This window comes from Ovis canadensis, chromosome 16 (assembly GCF_042477335.2).
Source record: "Ovis canadensis isolate MfBH-ARS-UI-01 breed Bighorn chromosome 16, ARS-UI_OviCan_v2, whole genome shotgun sequence".
In the NCBI taxonomy this organism is placed as follows: domain Eukaryota; kingdom Metazoa; phylum Chordata; class Mammalia; order Artiodactyla; family Bovidae; genus Ovis; species Ovis canadensis.
Window position 1 is genome coordinate 49,322,108 of NC_091260.1, and position 20,879 is coordinate 49,342,986.

A 20,879-nucleotide genomic window follows, 5' to 3' on the forward strand; every position below is an offset into this window, starting at 1 on the left:
TATAGTTTCCTGTGAGCCCAGCTTGCCTCTCGAGGCCAGCATAGGAAAAAAGCATACACCGTGCTCATGCCACTGCTCCTTCGATCCCTAGACCTACCGCCTTAATCCACAGGCCAGCCAAGCCTGGAAGGGTGGGAAGTTTTACCAGGGAAAAATGGCTCCTGTCTTTTTGATAAGCAAATTCAAGAGGAAATCTGTGCTCCAAAGAGAACTCCACGGAGTCAGAACCCTTTAGACACCTCATTGCCTGTAGAAGTGACTTCTCTAACACAAGTCATATGTCCTCCATCCTCCTCCTGACTTTCTCATTCCCTCTTCCAAATAAATCTATTTTTACCAAAGTCCTCTTAAAACATTCTCCTTTTGGAGACTTCAACCTTAGATGCCACTGTGTATGGCTGAAGGAGGCAAAGTGACTTACACAGTGCCCCCTGCTGGTGGCAGAAGAGGCAGCAAGCACTGCCTTCCAGTTCTCGTTCTAAATCCATCCTCCATATTCTACTTTTCATTTGTTGGCACAGGCTGTTGTTGTTTAGTCCCTAAGTCATGTTCAACTCTTTTGCAACCCCATGGGCTGTAGCCCGCCAGGCTCCTCTGTCCATGGGATTTCCCAGGCAAGAATACTGGAGTGGGTTGCCATTTTCTTCTCCAGGGGATCTTCCCGACCAAGGGATCAAACATTCTTTACCACTAAACCACCTGGGAAGTCCACATACAGGTCAAGAAACTGCAATTTTCACCTTTTACCAATATGTCAGACTTAAATTTTTAAAAAACACAGGTTTTACCACAAAATTAACAGTAAATGATAGCCATCATCTTTGCTGGAAGTTACAGAGATGATCTGCTGGGCTACTATGAAAAACATTGCACATTTTTCAAAACTTGAAAGTATTGCATTTTGCTTTGCTTGTGTTGGACAAGTAAATTAGAAATTATAAGTTTCACTCTAAGTTTTACAGATGAGAAAGCTAAGTTTTAAGATCTTCTATTGTTGCAGTTTTACTACTATTTGAACCAGGCTTAGAATCTTTCTACTCCAGGCACATTCCGGGCTTTGCCTACCATATCTGTTCAACAGCAGGATTGTAGATTATCTTCAGTGAAGGGCATTGGTCTGGAGCTCTGCTGAGAGCATCTTTTGTTTATTTTTAAATTTTCCCAGCATCTGTTCCTCCCTTTTCCATTAATTGCACAATTTTCCTTTAAGGATGCAACCTTAAGGAACCCTCAATTCATATACTTCAGATCTGAGTGACCCACCAGTCCTTAGTTCCAGAACTCAGAATTTAAGTGCCTGACTAATTAGGATACTTTTCTCCTTGGCCACTATGATTGGGCCCGGAGCTTGGCCAACTAGAATAAATCCTAAGGCTCTAATGGGTCCACTGAGAAAGACCCAGTCTTCTCCAGTAGGGAGCCAGGCTAGTAGACAGCAAGCTTTCAGTGCCTGGTGGCCGTCTTGCCACACTGTTGGAAGAGCCTGAAAATAAAGCCAATAAAGGGAGAAACACAGCACAGAGATGGAGGGAGACAGACTGCTGATGTGACACGGAGTTCGTCTTCCTCGAATTTAGGTTTGTCACAGGGCTTGACCGTCACAGGGACCGGTACATTATGGTCTCATCTTTCAAGCTCCTTCCACTTGCAGTTCAATAAGTCCCTCCTGAAATGAGCTCTGTACTCAAGCCTTAAAGAGACTCAGTGCAGGACTTCTCTGAAGAAACAAACATCTGTTTTCTACTACCAAAAAATAGGCGAGGAAGTCAAGAAACGGAAGCAGAGCTAATCAAATCAGCAGAATCCTCTGTCCCAGCTTCAGAAAGCCTTGGGAGTGAGGTGCTAAACAAGTCTCTTTATGAATCCATGAAGCAACTGGCCTCAGACAAACCCTGTCACTTTTAAGGTAGAGAACACCAACTCCACAAACTGCTTTCCTCAGCTAGGTGCTCCATTCAAAATTCAGCAACAACTAGAGCTCAAAGGAAGAGTCCTAGATGGAGAATTGCTTTTGATCCTTGGTTGGTTGGGGTGTTCTGGTTTTTGTTTTTGCTTAAAATTACATAGCAGCATTGAGAAGCCATGTTTCTACACCTGTAAGTTCTTAGAAGAACTTCTAATCACTCCTCGACTCTCTGATGAGCTGAGTATGAGAGCTGGAGAAGTAGATGAGAGAAAAAAGCTGAAACCAAACCAAGAACCTTGCCCCACAGCAGTATGGATGTAAAGAAAACAATCCCCTGCACTTGCTTTTAAAGGTGTTTTTTTTTTTTTTTCCTCTCCCTTGAGAAAAGTCACCATCAAACATACACTTCAGTCATAGTATTTCAGAGCCAGGGAGTTACGTTTTGAGCTTGAAATGCAGTGGTGAGCATGAAAAGCTTGTTGGCAGTGGTACCTCGGGAGTTTTCCGAGCCTAGGACAGTCTGACTGAGGCAGGGAAATGGGGAAGAGGTGAGTACCGATAGGTTTACCAGATGACCCACCATCAAAGAAGGCTAGAGACTGCTATGGGCTCAAGTCAGGTTTCCAAGCCTTTGTCATCTCTTCAATACACATGCAATGGAGATTTCTATGGTGTTTGGAATACCTGCAGTCAATACATTTGGCTTCTGAATGTGACACACAGACTTACCTGGTGAATTCCACAGAATAGTACTGAATAGGAGAGCTTCCTTCACTTTCTCCAGGTTTCCAAGACAGGGCCACCTCGGAATCAGAAACCACAATGACATGCGGCTGCTGGGGTGCTGTTGGAGGCAGGCAGGAATCTAGGCAGGACAGCAAACTGGAGTTGGCTGTAGTCTTTGCTGCTGGAGAGGTTTCATGTATCCAAAAAACATGTACTTTCTACAACCTAAACATCTCTGTTCAGAACAGCCTCTCAAAGTCCAAACCAAAATAAGCATACACCCCCAAATCATAACTGGAATCTCCACTGGATTTCGTATCAATGAGAGCTGATCTTCCCTCCCTCTCCAAGCACCCCTGCTTGGAAATCCAACTAAATTAAATTATGTGCAGACTATTGACCCCAGGACATACAGTGTTGTGTACCCTTTAAGACCTCTGTGCGTATGTTGGAATTGATATTTACTTGAAAGTGAAAGCCGCTCAGTCATGTCCAACTCTTTGCGACCCCATGGACTATACAGTCCATGGAATTCTCCAGGCCAGAATACTGGAGAGGGGTAGCCTTTCCCTTCTCCAGGGGATCTTCCCAACCCAGGGATCGAACCCAGGTCTCCTGCATTGCAGGCAGTTTCTTTACCAGCTGGGCCACAAGGGAAGCCCAAGAATACTGGAGTGGGTAGCCTATCCCTGCTCCAGCAAATCTCCTCGACCCAGGAATTGAACTGGGGTCTCCTACACTGTAGGCGGATTCTTTACCAACTGAGCTATCAGGGAAGCCCCTTGATATTTACTTATGAAGAAAATTAAATGCTTAATGTAATGGCACTTACTTTCCACTCTTCTGTGTGTGGACCTCCTCCCTTCCCCCCACCCCCATCATCAGCATATATACCGATGGTAAGACATCTGGAAAAGCTCTCATGTGTGAAGACGTAGGATGATTCTATCCCCCCAAGGTCACTGCTATTACTATTTTCATATCCAGACTTTCACATCTGCCAGCTTTACACTGTTGCTTCGGCCAGAAATATTATTCCTGCCTCCTCTTCCTAGCAAAATCCTATGAACTTTTCAAAAGCCAGGCCAAAGATATGGTTCTTTCTGAAACCCTCCTAAGACTTGGGGTGAGGAAGTGCTCCCTCTGAGTGCTCCAGAGCCGTGAGTGGACTCAGATACACTGAGTTACATGCTAACCATGCACCTCTCCCTCCCCAGGGAGCTCCTGAGAGCAACGATGCTTTCAGACCACCTTTGTCCCCTAGTACCCACCATACCACCACCTCAATGAGCATTTGTTAGATTTCCCTGGCCTGTAAAATCTCTTTCCCCACCCCTCTTCCTCACCTTCCTAATTCCCACTTACTTATCAGATCTCTACTTAGTAGTTATGTCCTTAGAGAATTCTTACTGCACCTCTACATCATATCTTACAAAAGAAGATCTTATATCATGTTGGAAAACACTTGTCACTATCTATACACTAAATAGATAATATCTTGACCCATCCCGCTAAGTTTTAAGAGGGCCGGGGCTGTGCCTGTTTTTGTTCACCACTGAATTCCCAGAGTCTAGTGTAGCACAATGCCTGGCACAGAGTCAGTCCTCACTGGTATATACTGAATGGAGGAATGAATGAATAGCCCTAAATAACAGTTCTTATTATTAATGAATCAGACCCATTTTACCTTGGGGCAAAGTGGTAACATGCTGAGGAGAGCTAAGCCGCCCTTTGCCAGTCTGGCTGTAAGCTGCCATGCTCACGCGGTATTCAGTGCCTGGTTTCAAATCTCCGATCACTTCCTCCTGTAGATGACCAAACATGAACTGTATCAATGATCAGAAGTTCCTTTGAGGCAAACCAGACAATTTCCATGAGGGTTGCATCTTGAGGCCCTTGTGAAATTTGCTTGGGAGATTGTTTTGCTTTCTCTGTGTGCATGCGTACTAAGTCATTTCAGTCATGTCTACCTCGGCACAACCCTATGGACTGTAGCCTGCCAGGCTCCTCTGTCCATGAGATTCTCCAGGCAAGAATACTGCAGTGGGTGGTTGCGCCCTCCTCCAGGAGATCTTCTCGACCCAGGGATCAAATCCACGTCTCTTATGTCTCCTGCATTCGGAGGCAGGTTCTTTACTCCTAGAGCTACCTGGGAAGTCCTTTGCTTTCTCTAGGATTGGCCAAGTATTTAATTTGCAAAGAGAAAAGCACCATGACGTATTTCCAAAGACTAGTGAATTATGTTTTATTGGAATGTATACACTGTCCTAGAACTGGGACTCATTCACCTTATCAGCTGTTGCTTAACATCTGAGTTCTTCAATAACAGTACTAGGCTGCTGGAATTCAGCTAAGGATCTTTTCCAGGGCTTGAATCCCCCAGCCCTTTCTTTCCATTTGCATATCACCAATGCTCAGGTACTAGCCACAACAGCAAACTGAGGTCTTGATTTGCATCCATAAAGGAGGGACTCAAACTCTGGTTCCCAAATTGCATCAGAATCACCATGAGGGCTTCTTAAAACAAATTGCTAAGCCTGGCCCCCAGGGTCTCTGATTCAGTAAATCTGGGAAGCATCTGAGAATCTGCATTCTTGAGAAGTTCCCAAGTGATGCTGCTGGTGGGTCATGGTGGGATCTTCCCTGGTGGCTCAGATGGAAAAGAGCCTGCCTGCAGTGCAGGAGACCTGGGTTTGATCCCTGGGTTGGGAAGATCCTCTGGAGAAGGACATGGCCACCCACTCCAGGATTCTTGCCTGGAGAGTCTCATGGACAGAGGATCCTTGCAAGCTACAGTCCATGGGGTCGCAAAGTTAGACATAAACTGAGCGACTAACACTTTCACATTGAAAACCACTAGGACTGATGAGGAATGTGTGTGTGAACTTCACCTGCACAGAAGCCTTGACCAAGAAGCCCCAGTTGAAGTGGACCCACTCCATCTTGAGGCTTGTGTGTGCTTATGTGCTTAATCGCTCAGTCGTGTCTGACTCTGTGCAATGCTCTGGACTGCAGCTCTCCAGGATCCTCTGTCCATGGAGCTCTTCAGGCAAGATTCCTGGAGTGGGTAGCCAATCCTTTTTCCAAAGGATCTTCCTGACCCAGGGATCAAACCCAAGTCTCCTGCATTACAGGTAGATTCTTTAGCATCTGAGCCACCAGGGATGCCCCAACTGGAGGCTTCAGTGCCAGATGGTAAGTGGGAGCCTAGGTCACAATGGTCTCAGCACATTGTAGTGAAAATGATACTGACACGGAATCCATCAGTCCTGGGCTTGCATTCTGACTCTGACACTTATTGTTAGCTGTGGCCTTCATATTAAATACCCAGAGCATCAGTTTTTTCCTCTGTAAATGGGGATGATGGATAATTATCTTGCACGGTTATAGCATTTGGGGTAACGCGTGTAAAGTCGCTGGTTCCAAGGCCGTCCTCAAGAAGCAGGATTGTAATGATTATTGTCTTGGACATTAAAACTCCTCCTCTTCTCCACTTACCTAGGTCCTACCACTTCTGAGGCCCAACTATCCCCTTGACACCTGACCACACAGACTCAATCTTACCCCACTAAGTGTTACACCACTAAATTAGCACTTTCGTGTATTAAAATTTTTACTATTTCTCCCATGGGATTACAAGCCACTTGAGAGCAGGCATCCTGTCTCATATTTCTTCACAACATCCCCTGCAAATGACTAAATATTCATTGTTGATAAGGAGAACTAATCAACAGATCAACAAAACTTTTTTAAAAGATTCAACAAATAATTATTGAATACTTACTATAGTAGCCCTTAACCCTGAAAACATTTTAAAATCACTCGAAGATCTAAAAATAAAATACCAATGCTAGATGCTACTCCAGACCACTTACATCAGAACTTCTGGGCGGCAGGCCTGAGCCTGTTTAAAGCTCTCCAGGCGATGCTAATACGGGCAGCCAGGTTTGTGAACCACTGGTCCTGGGCTCGCCTGACCTGAGTTCCACGTGTCTCCCCTCCTCTCTCCCTCCTGTATCTACAACCTCTCCCTTACCTACCAGATCCTTCATTACTGTGCTCAAGTCACTCTCATCTTCAAAGCGATCAATTCTTCACCACCACGCATGCGCCCCGCTTACCTCTCCAGAGACAAAACCCTCCTGGCCTTGTCTCCACTTCCTCACCTCCTGTTCCCTCCTCACCCTGCTCCCATCTGGCCTCTCCTCGCTGCAAATGACAGAGATATTTCTACCAAAGTCGCCACAACAACTCTGCAGTCCATCAAGTGGGGATGTCTCCATCTTTGCTCGACTTTTTGCAGCTTTCAATACTGTGACCCACCCTTGCCTCTTAAATATCTTGGTTCCCTTGGAAACCGTGTCTGTTCCTCCCAGTCTCTTTCTACTCCTTTTGTTTCTCTTGTCAAGTATCCCTCACCCACTCCCCATTCTCGGCTGGCCCCTTCGGTGCTGGTCTTTCCCAGAAGTTCACCCCTCACCATCTCCTCTCACTCTGTAGCCTTGTTTAGGCGAGCTCATCTACTAGTCCTGTAGCTTCTGACACCTTCGAAAGACACCTCCCTCCATCCCCAGCTCCAAGCTGCCTCTTGATCCCGTCATGAGTTTATGACTGCCTCTTGAGCTTCTCTACTCAACAACCACGCAACTCAAGTTCAACATAACCAAAGCTCACCTAATCACTTCTCCTGCAACCACCAAAAACAAAACAAAAAACTGCTTCACTGTTGTATTCTCTCCCTCATCACCCAAACCAGAAATTCTCAACACTTGTTCACCCCTGCTCTCTGACCATCATTCAATCAAGTACCAATACTCTTTCAGGTCACACGAATCTGTCCATGTAGTTTAACCTTCACAGCCATTTAAGTCCAAGTCCCCATAGTGACTGCAATGCCTCTGACTCTCCCAGCCTCCAAAACTTTCTGCACATCCAATCTGGACTCCACACTGCGAGAGGAGTTCCCTTAAACCCCAAATCCGATCACGTCACGTTCCACTTACGATACCATCTTTGCGTCCCCCTGGTTATTCTTCCAGCATCATCTCATGCCACCGTCTTTCCTTACATTCTGCATTCCAGTCATACTGAAGAACTTGGCAAGGCTCAAATTTATGCCATTCAATTCCTTGCCTCGGGGCCTTTGAACCTGCGGCCCCCTCTGTGAGAAATGCCCTTCTCTCCATGTCTGCCTGGCTTATCCTTCATGACTCAGTTCAGCTGAGACATTACCTCATTTCTCTGGCCCCCTGACCCCAGTCTGGTTAGGTGTCCCTCCTCTATGCCTCCCTGGTACCCTTGATGTACCTCAATGTAGCAACACTCACCTTAGACTGTAATTGCTTATTGGTCACCTTCTCCCCACCCGCTGGAGGGCACAAGACAAGTTCGTATTCCTCTGGCATGCCAAAGCTTAGAACAGCATTGCCAGACACGGAGCAAAGTTCCAAGCAATGCTCTTATGATGAATGAATACATGGACAACTAGTGAATGAATGAAAGAAATGAAACCAAGACGCCTGCCATAAACAGATCACCTCATCAAGAACCAGCTTCTCCTAATAACCCCTCCGACTGGATCATCAGCTTCTGTATCTCTGCCCTAGACCTGGAGTTAGTAATACAGAGACAAGGCTGACTTCCTTTTATCAATCTGTCCCCAGCCACATCCACATGCCTTCTGGACCTGCTCCCTCCTTTCATTTCCCTTGAATCCTTACTTGGGCCATTTCTACAGCCTCCAGGGCGGGTGTGTGTCTCCCATCTTCCATCCCTTCTCTCCCCAACGACTCCATCCTATGTGTAACTGCATGAAGGGTCTTTGCTGAACATACGGTCCTGTTTTCCCAGCCTCACGGCCCCCACCCTCACCCTTGCTCTAATTCTCTGCATCTGTGCATCCCAGTTCTACCATCTGTCTCCTGATGCATGTCAAGTTGGGTGGCTAAGAGGCTAGAGGCAGCAGGTGTAACAACACTGCTGTCTCACTCCTCCCCCAACTGCCACTCCCAGGTTCTTCCCAGAGAAGCAGAAATACACTTTCAAACCAATCCAATGCTCTCACGGGCTTTTGCTTTACCATTCTTTCCTTCCGTGAAGTTATTACACTGTATGAAGTATGGGGGTGGTGATGTGGTTTTATAAACTACTGCAGATATTAGCTATGCATCAATATCAAACGTAGCTACCATTAATTACCATTTACTGAGTGTTTCCTCTGCTCCAGAAACATAGAGCCTGATTTAATTCTTCCATCAGCCCTGTGAGGTAGGTATCACTCTTATTTTCGTTTCCAGAGGAGAAAACTGAATTCTGAAAAAGTGAATGATTTGCTCAAGGTTGTATATTTATTAAGTGGCAAAGTGGGGATTTGAACCCTGCTTTGTTTGACTCCATGAACAAAGTTCTAATTGGATAATACATGAATGAAAAATATTAAATAATATTTAAATGGGCAAAATTTTATAACATAGACACCGAAGATCAGATTATTTTATCTGTAAACAAGGAAATTTATGTTATCAGAAATGTAAAAGTGATCATTAAAAATCAAGGGAAATTACACTAATAGAAGTTCTTAATATGGATGAAAAAACAACTAAATTTTTTGTTAGACATGGAATTATTGGTATGACCTTTAGCCCAGGTATATTCTGAAAGGTGAATTGTTACCCTCCCAGAAATTATTTCCAGTCTTTTCCGGTCTTTTCCTGAGCTGACAGGCTGGTAGGTGAGCATAAGGGAGTGAGGTCAAGGGGACTGAGTAGCTGGGGTTATTAAAAAAGCAGCTGGATTCAGTGCCTTAATCATCTCTTCTTCCTCTTGCATCTCTCCTTCCAAATGGAATCCCTCAGAATAGTATGACTTGTGATAACCCTTGAATTCTTTAGCAAAATGCTGCATAATTCCACAAATCTTTCTATTGCTGTCCTTAAATGTCTCATGGCAACTACTTGAGCCTTTCGTCAAACTAGATAAGATGCTAAATATACCCTTTTCAAAGTAGAGAAACAAAGTGTTTTGTTGTCTTGTGGAAGTTTGAAAATGAGTCAAAATAATTCTCTCTCTTGGACCTCTTTCTCCACAGAACGGTGAAACACAAAGAGAAAGAAATTGCTTTCTTGGAGTAGAAGCCTGAATGAATTCCAGTCTCCTCCGGCCCCTCCCATACTTTCCTTGGAGAGAGAGTGAAGATGGGCGCACTGCTGCAGAATAGCTTTATTTTGTGTTTGTCTCAGGCTCCTGTGTTGCTCGTCTTTGCAACCCTGTGAACTATAGCCTGCCAGGCTCGTCTGTCCATGGAATTTTCCAGGCAAGAATACTGGAGTAGGTTGTCATTTCCTTCTCCAGGGAATCTTCCCAACCTAGGGATCAAACCCACGTCTCCTGCACTGGCAGGCAGATTCTTTACCCTTGAGCCACCCTTTACCCTTGGGTTGGGGACTGCTAAATTTCATCCTACTTCATACTAGACCCAATGTACAAAAACAACCTGGATAGCTATGTAAGAGAAGCCCCTGAAAAGACAGAACTATTCTTAACTGAATCCCTGTTTGCTGTGCAGTGATGAAACTGTATTAAATGGTTCCAAACGTAAATCTCTGACCCTAAATCAGACCTCACCTTTAACCCCATTCATGCTGTACTTTTTTCTTACTGCTGGAAAACCAAGTCATTTGTTTCCAGAAATGAAGTTGGATGTTGCCTTGTTCACTAGTCTGGTCAGGTTGTCCCTACAGGAGGGCATCCAGTGAGCATAGCGGAGAGGTGGCATGAAGTGGGAGAGCGCTGGACTAGGGGCCCGGAGATCCAGGCTCTGCAGCCAAAGAGCTGTGTGGCTTCAGGGACTCCACTTAACTTCTCCAGGCCAGGGTTTCAACACGGAAATTCTACAATTATTTTAAAATAACCTTCACTAGTGGCTAGTGACCTTGGATTCAACATCACATTTGACTTTGCAAGTCAAATCTGTGCTTTGGTTTTCTTAATAGAAGTTGGGAATATTTAGCATCATTAGATGAGAGGCACAGGGAAATAGAAAAGGGTTATCTCCCAAACAGCCTTCTTTCAAAGGTCCCAAGGAAGGCAGGGCAGGCCAGAGTTGGGGGAAGAGTTGGAAGGATTTCCATTTCCTGAGTGGTCACAGAAAGAGTATCATTTGGGTTTTCCAAGAAGGGCAGCATTGGCTTTGGGGCTGAACAAACCTCCCTCATATGGATCTACCCTTATTGCAGGACAGTCAGTATCCCTGAGGCTTGATCGCTAGAATGCCCAGATGTTTCCATATGCCACAGGGAACAAAGAAAACCCTCAGGTGGAAACCTTCAGCGCCTTTGTTTCATAGTCAAGAGATGTTTACAGGGGCTCAGAGACTTTCCCACGGTTACCCTTGTTCTAGTGACAGAGCTGGGACCAGATGCAAGCCCCATGATTCCTGTCTGCTTTATCCCTTAACCTTGGGTAAAACCCAAATAGCATCACTATTCCGGGTCAGCCAGACCAGTGAAATCCAGAGCAGGGTGATGGCTTATTCCCCCTTAGTTAGCAAGACAAAATTTACTGAAATACCCAAAGGAAACATAACTACTTTCTATTTCTATTTTATCTCCTCATTTAAAATTTGGTAGGATTTTAGAATGTGCACAATATATTAGTAGAGTAGCAGATATATAATTTACAAATACTTACATATACTGGTACTCTGGTATATGTTTAAATAATTTTTAACTGATGGTGTGTGCATGGGTGCTAAGTTGCTTCAGTCGTGTCTATCTCTTTGCAACCCTCGGGACTGTAGACCACCAGCCTATTCTGTCCATGGGATTAAAAAGTGTGGATACCAAATGCTAACCAAATCAGAAGCTTTTACATAGGCAGAGTATCAGAGAAAATATCAGAATTCCACCTACTCCACCAGGTTATGGAGAAGGCAATAGCAACCCACTCCAGTACTCTTGCCTGGAGAATCCCATGGATGGAGGAGCCTGGTAGGCTGCAGTCCAGGGGGTCGATAAGAGTTGGACGTGACTAAGCGACTTCACTTTCACTTTTCACTTTCATGCATTGGAGAAAGAAATGGCAACCCACTCCAGTGTTCTTGCCTGGAGAATCCCAGGAACGGGGGAGCCTGGTGAGTTGCCATCTATGGGGTTGCACAGAGTCGGACACGACTGAAGCGACTTAGCAGCAGCAGCAGCAGCAACCACCAGGTTATTTTGGTTAATTCTTCATTTGAATCAGACTAACCATTTGTCAACCCAATCCTCTGTCTGGCAATCAGTTCAGAAAGTCAATCAACCAGGTTTAGGTGCCCAGTCCGGTCTCATTGACAAGATCTAGAATTGTTAGAGAAAGTGAGGAAAGAAGAAAGGGGGGAGGGGGGAGGGGAGCACTTCCTGCAGGAGGGGGCTTGCTGACTAAATATTTTCTCTCCTTTTCAGTCTTTTTCACTTTGGGAGCAGAACTTAAATTACTTCAAACTTTAAAAATATTGCTTTAACTTTACTCTTCCAGGTGAAATACAAACCATTTCTTTCTAAATGATTAAAAATTCACCCATATGCCCAGCCTTTGCTGCTTCCACTAGAACCAAGCACTCTCTGTGGGCCTTAATCGATGAGGAAGATGCAGGAAAAATAGACATTTTGATGAAAAGAGACCGCCTGACTCCTGGGTTGGGGCAAGGGTTTAACTTTTTGAAGCATACTTACAAAAATCATCTGATGATCCAATCGTCCCTGGAGAGGAAGAAAAAGAAAAAACAATATGAAAAGGAGAAATAGTAAAGCTCACAGGAACTAAAATGAACCCGTAGAGTAGCTGAGCTTCCGCCATGTGCAGTCAAGAGCAGCAAACACACGCCTTGGCAATGTGGATTCTCTCCAACCCTCACTCAGTCCTTCTGTGCCAGGTGTGGTGCTGAGGGTTCTAGGACCATGACCTTGTTTAATGTCCACAACATCCTTACTCTGTAGGATGATGCGAGTACAGAGGGTCTCAAACTTTTTCTGTTCTCAGTATAAAATAATACTGGATTAGCAGCACAACCAATCCAGAAAAAAACTCCCTAACAGTTCCGTTTATTCAATAGCTATACCCCAAAGATTTGGTAGTGGAAGTTTACACAGATGTTGCTATTTCCCATGCAACATTCAAATATTCCACAAGGCCCCTGTGAGTTTGCTGCAGAGCCCTGAAATACCATAGTACACAAGCTGGGAACCACAGACACACTACCCATGATACTGATCCTATTCAAATTCCTGTTCTGTTGATGAGGAAGCTGAGAGCCAGTAAGGTCACCCAGATGGTTTGTTATCATACAGGAATCTGAATGCATGTCAGCCCACTCTGCTATACCAGACCTCTTCCCTCCCCCTTCCTGACTCATTGCCTTTATCGCTAATCATCGTTTCCTCTCTCCGCTCTGTGCATTCTGCAATCCCCCCTCCCCCACCCAAACACACAAGCACAAGAACATGTATGCACACTTGAGTGTTCAGTCCCTTGGTTCAAATGATTTGAAGTCCCCTGTCTTTGCCTTTTCCAGAAACTGCCCCTGCTTCAAATCTCAACCCCAAATTTTACCTCTTAAACACCTGTTCCTACACTAATCTCAACCTCAGTCTGTCTGGTAAGTGGCATGTGAATGAAATCTGGCCTCACGTTGCTCTCTAATTGTTTTATCTAGTGTAAAGGTGTGTGAGCATGTGCTAAGTTACTTCAGTCTTCCTACTCTTTGTCACCAATGGACTGTGGCCCGGCAGGCTCCTCTGTCCATGGGATTCCCCAGGCAAGAATACTGGAGTAGGTTGCCATTTCACTCTCCGGGGATCTTCCCTACACAGGGATCGAATCCATGTCTCTTACGTCTCTTGCATTGGCAGGCGGGTTCTTTACCACTAGCACCACCTGGGAGACCCAGCATAAATGTGATTTTCCCAAAAGCTGCCCAAGAACAGCAACCATATGTAATATTGTGCTGGGCAGAGTGGCAACTGTGAACATTTGTTGAAATCAGCAAGGTAATCAAATACTACAAGTTGGTAGCATATTCTAACACATAAGTATAGTTAACGGAAAGAATAAAGCCTTTGAGTGTGTGGATCACAACAAACTCTGGAAAGTTCTTAAAGAGATGGGAGTAACAGTCCAACCTTACCTGTCTCCTGAGAAACCTGTATGCAGGTCAAGAAGCAACAGACATGGAACAATTGACCGGTTTAAAACTGGGAAAGGAGTATGTCAAGGCTGTATATTGTCATCCTGTTTATTTAACTTACATGCAGAGTAAATCATGTAAAATGCCAGGCTAGATGAATCACAAGCTGGAATCAAGATTCCCAGGAGAAGTATTAACAATCTCAGATATGCAGATGATACCACTCTAATTACAGAAAGCAAAGAGGAACTAAAGAGTCTCTTGATGAAAGTGAAAGCGGAGAGCTGGCTTGAAACTCAATATGAAAAAAATTAAGATCATGACATCTGGGGCCACCACTTCAGGGCAAATAGATGGAGAAAAAATGGAAACAGTAGCAGATTTTATTTTCTTGGGCTCCAAAATCACTGGATGGTGACTGCAGCCACAAAATTAAAAGATGCTTGCTCCCTGGAAGGAAAGCTATGACAAACCTAGACAGCATATTAAAAAACGGAGACATCACTTTTCAGAGAGTTTTGTACAGTCAAAGCTACAGTTTTGTCCAGTAGTCATGTACAAATGTGAGAATTAATAAAGAAGGCCAAGTGCCAAAAAAATTATGCTTTTGAATTGTGGTATTGGAGAAGACTCCTGAGAGTTTCTTGGACTGCAAGGAGATCAAATCTGTCAATCTTAAAGGAAATCAACCCTGAATATTCATTAGAAGGACTGATGCTGAAGCTGAAATTCCAATACTTTGGCCACCTGATAGAAAGAGCCCTGACGCTGTGAAAGACTGAAGGCCAAAGGAGAAGGTGGGGGCAGAAGATGAGATGGTTAGATAGCATCATAGACTCAATGGACATGACTGCGAAAACTCTGGGAGACAGTAAAGGACAGGGAAGCCTGGCATGCTGCAGTCCATGGGGTTGCAAAGAGTCAGACAGGACTGAGCGACTGAACAACAACGACAGGTGGGGCCACCCCAATTGCCCCCTCTTAGGACAGAATAAACCACAGAGGCTGGGGCTGAGGGCTTCTGAGGCAACTGAGGGGTACTTAAGCAAAAGTCTGAGAATAAAAGCAGCCTGCAGAATACAAGCCAGCTGAAGACATGCATCTCTTGTTTTTCAGTCATGAGTGCTCTGGTAAAAATAGCCAGGGCAGGGCTCAGAATGCAGTCTGCCCTGGGTTTACAGTCAACTGTTACTTGCTAATGTATGATCTGAAGAATGTCACTTCACCTCCTTGAGTCTCAGCATCCTTGTCAGGTCACAGGATAGTTGTAAGGATTAAATGGCAAAAGCAATGTAAAGCATGAGGGAGCGTGGCTGGCAGGTGACAGATTCTCAGTAAGTGATGGTTACTCATCACGGATGACAAGTAGGTTTCTCGGTGCAGCGCCCAGCAGGCATTTACTAGACAGGAGTTACAGACACCACCTCCACCACCAGTGCTGTTAAAGCTGCAGTATTCTGGGCACTGATGCCAACTCCTTGCAGAGCAATTAAAAAGGCTCTAGTCTGTAGATTAATTGTAGTAGAACGGAGAAGGAGACAGCAAATGAAAGAAAAGAAAACGGAACATGCCTAAGGCAGAGGAATTCACCCCGAGAGACCTTGACAGGAAACAGAAGAAAAATAGATGAAGAGCCCACAGTTGGTTAGTGGAAGGACAGGATACCGGCTGCAGAAGGGAAACAAACAACTTGCGCCATTTGAATGTACATTTCCAATTACATCATTTTCTTCTGCATTATGTCTCCAGGCAGTTGCAAAGATACAAATGTGTCATATTTATTTATAAAGCTTTATTGAGATTTAAAAAAAAAAACAGAATTGAATTTTATAGAGAAAAGAAGGGGGGGTAAAAAACAGCTGTAAGGTGGCTGTTTTCTCGCAGGATAAATGGGGTGGACTGAGTCCATGGAAACATTCCTCACATGGCTGCCATTCTGAGGATAGAAATGTATATGATGGGGTTACAGCCAAGAAAGACATTCTAAATTCCAAAGGATTATACAAGCAGTTGTTATTATTATACATACAGCGGCACACACACAGCAAATTAGAAATCCTTCTGAACATCAGTGAAATGTCACTCACAGGGTGTGCTTTTGGGGGGCTGCCGGGATGGAGCTACTCACAGAGGTCGGGGTATTCAGGCTGGGCGGCACACCGTAGGACCGCTCCTGCAGGGATTTGTCTACGCCGACCTCAGAGTAAAAGACCTGGAAAAGAGGCAGACATCCAACGTGAGAGCGGGGCTGGCACTTCACCAGACCGAGGACCCAAGGTTGGAGTTGCACTCACAACCACAGCGGGTCTTGACGTGAGCTGTCTCATCTCTCACACACTAGCCCTTTGTCAGCAAACATCAGATATACCTGGCTTGGGTCGCAAACTCCTAAGCCTGTAGAAGCCGGGAAGAAGACACAGTGTAAAGTGGGGTGGAGAGGGCTGACCCACCTCCCAGTATTTTTTCCTGAAACCACCATTCTCTCAGGCAGTCTTTCATTTTCCCACTTTTGCGTCTACCTGAATCCAGAAATACATTTCTCTGCTTTAAAATGACGACAGGATAAGGGCTTGATAAATGCCTTCTCTCCCTTGGTGAACGGGAGACAGGAGGGAATGGTGGATCTGGGGTGTCGTGGGGAGTTTACAGCCCAGTGGACAGCTCAGCTCCAGCAGGCTTGTGGGCCTGGGGTGAGGATATATTCACAGAGATTTCAAGAATTCCAAGAATTTATCTGAAATCTCCTAACTTAAAAGCGCTGACTCATTTTAAAAAACACTTTTCAAAGAAAATATTTTTTTAAAGGCCAATCGTTTACCTCTCAGAGGTAGAAATGCATTCTCTGTCCCCTTCTCCACTTTACCTGTCCACCCCATCACTTTCATTCAGGTTTTACATTATTCTGTCCTTACTGATGACAGTGACTCCCTATCATTTCCCATGTTTCTGCTTCGGTCTCCAAATTTGACTGTGGGCAGTTGGAGAGCAAGAAGCATGTCTTCCACTGAGTTTATATTTTCCCAGCCCTGAACAGAGTCATTTGGTCGTTTTTGAGATTGCATCTAAGTACTGCATTTCAGACTCTTGTGTTGACCAGGATGGCTCCTCCATCCCTTATTCATTGGAAAGACTGATGCTGAAGCTGTAACTCCAATACTTTTGCCACCTGATGTGAAGAACCAACTCATTAGAAAAGACCCTGATGCTGGGAAAGATTGAAGGCAGGAGGAGAAGGGGATGACAGAGGATGAGATGGTTGGATGGCTGATGCCATCAAGTTTGACTCAACGGACTTGAGTTTGGGTAAACTCTGGGAGTTGGTGATAGACAGGAAAGCCTGGCATGCTGCAGTCCATGGGGTCCCAAAGAGTCAAACGTGACTGAGGGACCAAACTGACTGAACTGAACTGAACAGAGTCAGGACCCAATAGATCCAACTGACTTTCAGGACACTTACAAAGGCCCTTTAAAGGAAAACATCTCCGGTTTCATGGAGGGAGAGTGAGGCTCCCCTGACATGAGGGGTTGATATCTGGAGGCCAGATAGAGAAGGAGCAATGATGGGAAGGAGGTGCAGTTCCCCCAACACACCCACTAGAGAAATCCCTGTGCCCAGGTACTCACAGTGTACCCCATGATGGGGCTTGGAGGGTGCCTAGGCATCTTCCATTGTATGCTGAAGGCTGAACAGTTCAGAGCATCCAGCATGATATCAAGAGGTGGTCCCACCTTGCCTGCTCCAAAAAAAAGAGATGGTATTAGAAGCTTCATGCATCCCACCATGAATACACTTAACATAAGATGTAACAATGTGTGCTTACAGACGGAAAGCATACTGAAAGATGATCCCAGAGGCCAGAAATGCAGACACCTCTCTAGTAGGCCACTCCTGTGTCAGCTGTTGGCCCCTCCCCACAGGACAATGGGAGGGAAATCAACTCAGCTATTGCCCACAGTCCCTTCTGTAGCTGCTAATATCTCAAGGACCAGCAAAGGAAAATTCAGGATAACATAGGCCATGGAGGGCTTCCCTGATAGCTCAGCCAGGAAAGAATCCGCCTACAATGCAGGTAGTCCCCGGTTTGATTCCTGGGTTGGGAAGATCCCCTGGAAGAGGAATAGGTTACCCACTTCAGAATTCATGGTCTTCCCTGGTGGCTCAGATGGTAAAGAATCTGCCTGCAGTGAGGGAGATCTGGGTTTGATCCCTGAGTTAGGACGATCTCCTAGAGAAGGGCATGGCAACCCACTCCAGTATCCTTGCCTGGAGAATCCTGATGGACAGAGGATCCTGGTGGGTTTCAGTCCATGGGGTTGCCAAAAGTCGGACACAACTGAGTGACTAAGCACAGCACATGCAGGCCAAGGAGTGTGGAATGTTTTAAAGCAAGATAGTAATGGTGGTTGTTTTTTTTAAACTCAGTAACATATATGTTTTATGGATATGTTATATAGATACATCTGTTTATATAGTTCATATATTCTTAATGTTGAATATTTAATAAGTGTGGCTTAGTGTAGTCATAAAATGGTTTTAGGAAATTTCAAATTTTTACTGTATTCTTATCATAAATAATTTTATGGTTATAAATAATAAAATTTACATTTATAAATAACATATGCAGATTTCAAAATTTAGAAAACACAAACAAAAAACTTTCATCGTTCAGAATTGAATCCCGCCAGCACTGTAATACAGTATTTATACCTTCTCTTGACTACATGGAATTTTTTGAAAGATACATAGATATATATACATACAGACATATTTACATATTTTACTTATATAATGTATATATAAATTTAATGTTCTATTGTGTTCATTATATATAATATGCACATATACTCAATATATTCATGTTATTTCAATTAGTATATAAATACATATATATACATGTAAAAACTGATAGTATACATTTACTAAAAAAATTTATTTCTGTTATCAAGTGGACATTAGCTCTTCCACTTAATACATGTGCCATAATTTACAATTCATCTCATCTTACTATTGTTGTGCTTAATTTCTTTACGCTATTTTGCTATTTTAAATAATGCTCCATGAGGGCAGAAACTAGGTATGGCTCTATAAACACTCCTTGAGTGAATGAATGTTCTTCAGTTTGATTTGACACTTACTAATATGTCCTGATGATCTTCCTTTTTAATGGCTTTGTCTATAATTCTCTAACATATCAGTTGGGATACTCTCTGCTGCTGCTGCTGCTGCTGCTAAATCGCTTCAGTCGTGTCTGACTCTGTGCGACCACATAGACAGCAGCCCACCAGGCTCCCCCGCCCCTGGGATTGTCCGGGCAAGAACACTGGAGTGAGTTGCCATTTCCTTCTCCAATGCATGAAAGTGAAAAGTGAAAGTGGAGTCACTCAGTCGTGTCCGACTCTCAGCAACCCCATGGACTACAGCCCACCAGGCTCCTCCATCCATGGGATTTACTCTCCACACACAGATATCTAATGTGTCTATCTATTGGGTTACTGCCGGGCCTTCCATCAGCATTGTTTTCAATAACAGAAGCGCAGGCCTTTCTGGGGGACCAGGTTACAGAGGTCCAGCGCCAGCCATCAGCAAGAACTGCCATAGACACCTCCCACTGCCACCACTGCTGCCCCTCAGGGATTTGGCCTTCAACGCTTCTCTGGCTCTGGCTTGGATGAAGATTTAAAGTCCCATCTGATTGGCCAAAGTAATGTCATGTAACAAACAAGTCATGTGACCAAAGGATCGGAAAAGAAATATCAGGTTTTTTCTGGTTCCAAACTGGAAAAGGACAGGATGAAAGGAGTCTTGGAAATCATTCTTCCATCAAGCCTACCTACTGCATAGGAGTCTCTCTAAAGGAGGACAGGACCTTAGGAAAAGAGGAGTGGTAGGTGGTGAGATAGCCAAATCCTCTGGTACTCAGAGCATGCACATATATTAACTGTTACTCCACTGATAGACATTTTGGCCATTTCCAAAATTTCACTGCTGAAAATTATGCAAAGAAGAACACCAGTGTGTGTGTGCGTGCCTTTTCATGCAAATGTCCAAGCATTTCCAAGATGGATAGTTATTAAAAATTATGAGTAAATGCATCTTAATTTTTAACAGCTACTGACTTGTTGCTCTCCAAAAAGGATTAAATAAATGAATCTTAAAGTACATTCAATGTTTTCATCTAGGTAAATAGAGTAGAATTTTAGTGTCTAAGACATAATTTTTCAGCCTCTACTCTACTGACATTTCAGGCTGTGTATTCTTCGTGCAGACTCTCCTGTTTTAGAATGTTGAGATGCACCCTGGTCTCTATCCACTAGATGCTAGTAGCACCCACCGATCATAGTTGTGAAAACCAAAAATATCTCCAGACATTGCCAAATGTCCCGTGGTGGGCAAAAATGACTCCAGCTAAAAACTGCTGATCCAACAGAATGAATATTTTAAAGACGTTTATGTTAGTTGCTCAGTCATGTTCGCCTCTTTGTGACCCTGTGGACTACAGCTCACCGGGCTCCTCTGTCCATGGAATTCCCCAGGCAAGAATACTGGAGTAAGTAGCTATTCCCTTCTCCAGGGAATCTTCCCAACCCAGGGATCAAACCTGGGTCTACCTGTATTGCAGGCAGATTCTAACGTAGTCAAACTTACAATCTAGAAAATTAAGGAACTTTAGAAGCTTATGGAGATGTATGAGAATATAAGAAACACATATAAACACATAAGAACCCAATATAAGAAACACATCTTCACCAGATCTGACTATTACTTTAAAATCTTTGTTACATTGATAAGAAAAAAAAAAGAAGAGTATTTTAATACCCTCTTTGGCTATTTTTCCTCCAGCCTTTATGTGTTTCATACAGTTTTCAATCAAGTTAGTTTTCTTATTATTGAATGATTGAAAAGAGCTCTTAATATGTTACAGATCTGAATCATTTACGTATATTTTTTTCCTATGTAGTTTTAAATTCAGGCCAGGCTGTACTATTATCTATTACTGGCCAGTTTCATTGCTGAGTTGAGGTCTATGCTAATGAAATCTCAAAAGAAGCCAAGAATGGGAGGAAAAGATAGTAGAAATGATTTAC

At 44.1% G+C, this 20,879-nt stretch overlaps 1 protein-coding gene across 1 annotated transcript in view; it reads right to left on the minus strand.

The window, feature by feature from the left end:
* Positions 1-20,879, minus strand: part of EGFLAM (EGF like, fibronectin type III and laminin G domains) — a 189,542-nt gene that overhangs the window by 104,437 nt on the left and 64,226 nt on the right. Inside the window, exons 2-6 of the mRNA XM_069555987.1 lie at positions 17,418-17,527; positions 15,922-16,005; positions 12,343-12,369; positions 4,320-4,437; positions 2,636-2,771 (exon numbers count right to left, since the gene is read on the minus strand). Of these exons, the coding sequence (XP_069412088.1) occupies positions 2,636-2,771; positions 4,320-4,437; positions 12,343-12,369; positions 15,922-16,005; positions 17,418-17,527 (475 nt within the window). The remainder of the gene's footprint in view (positions 1-2,635; positions 2,772-4,319; positions 4,438-12,342; positions 12,370-15,921; positions 16,006-17,417; positions 17,528-20,879) is intronic.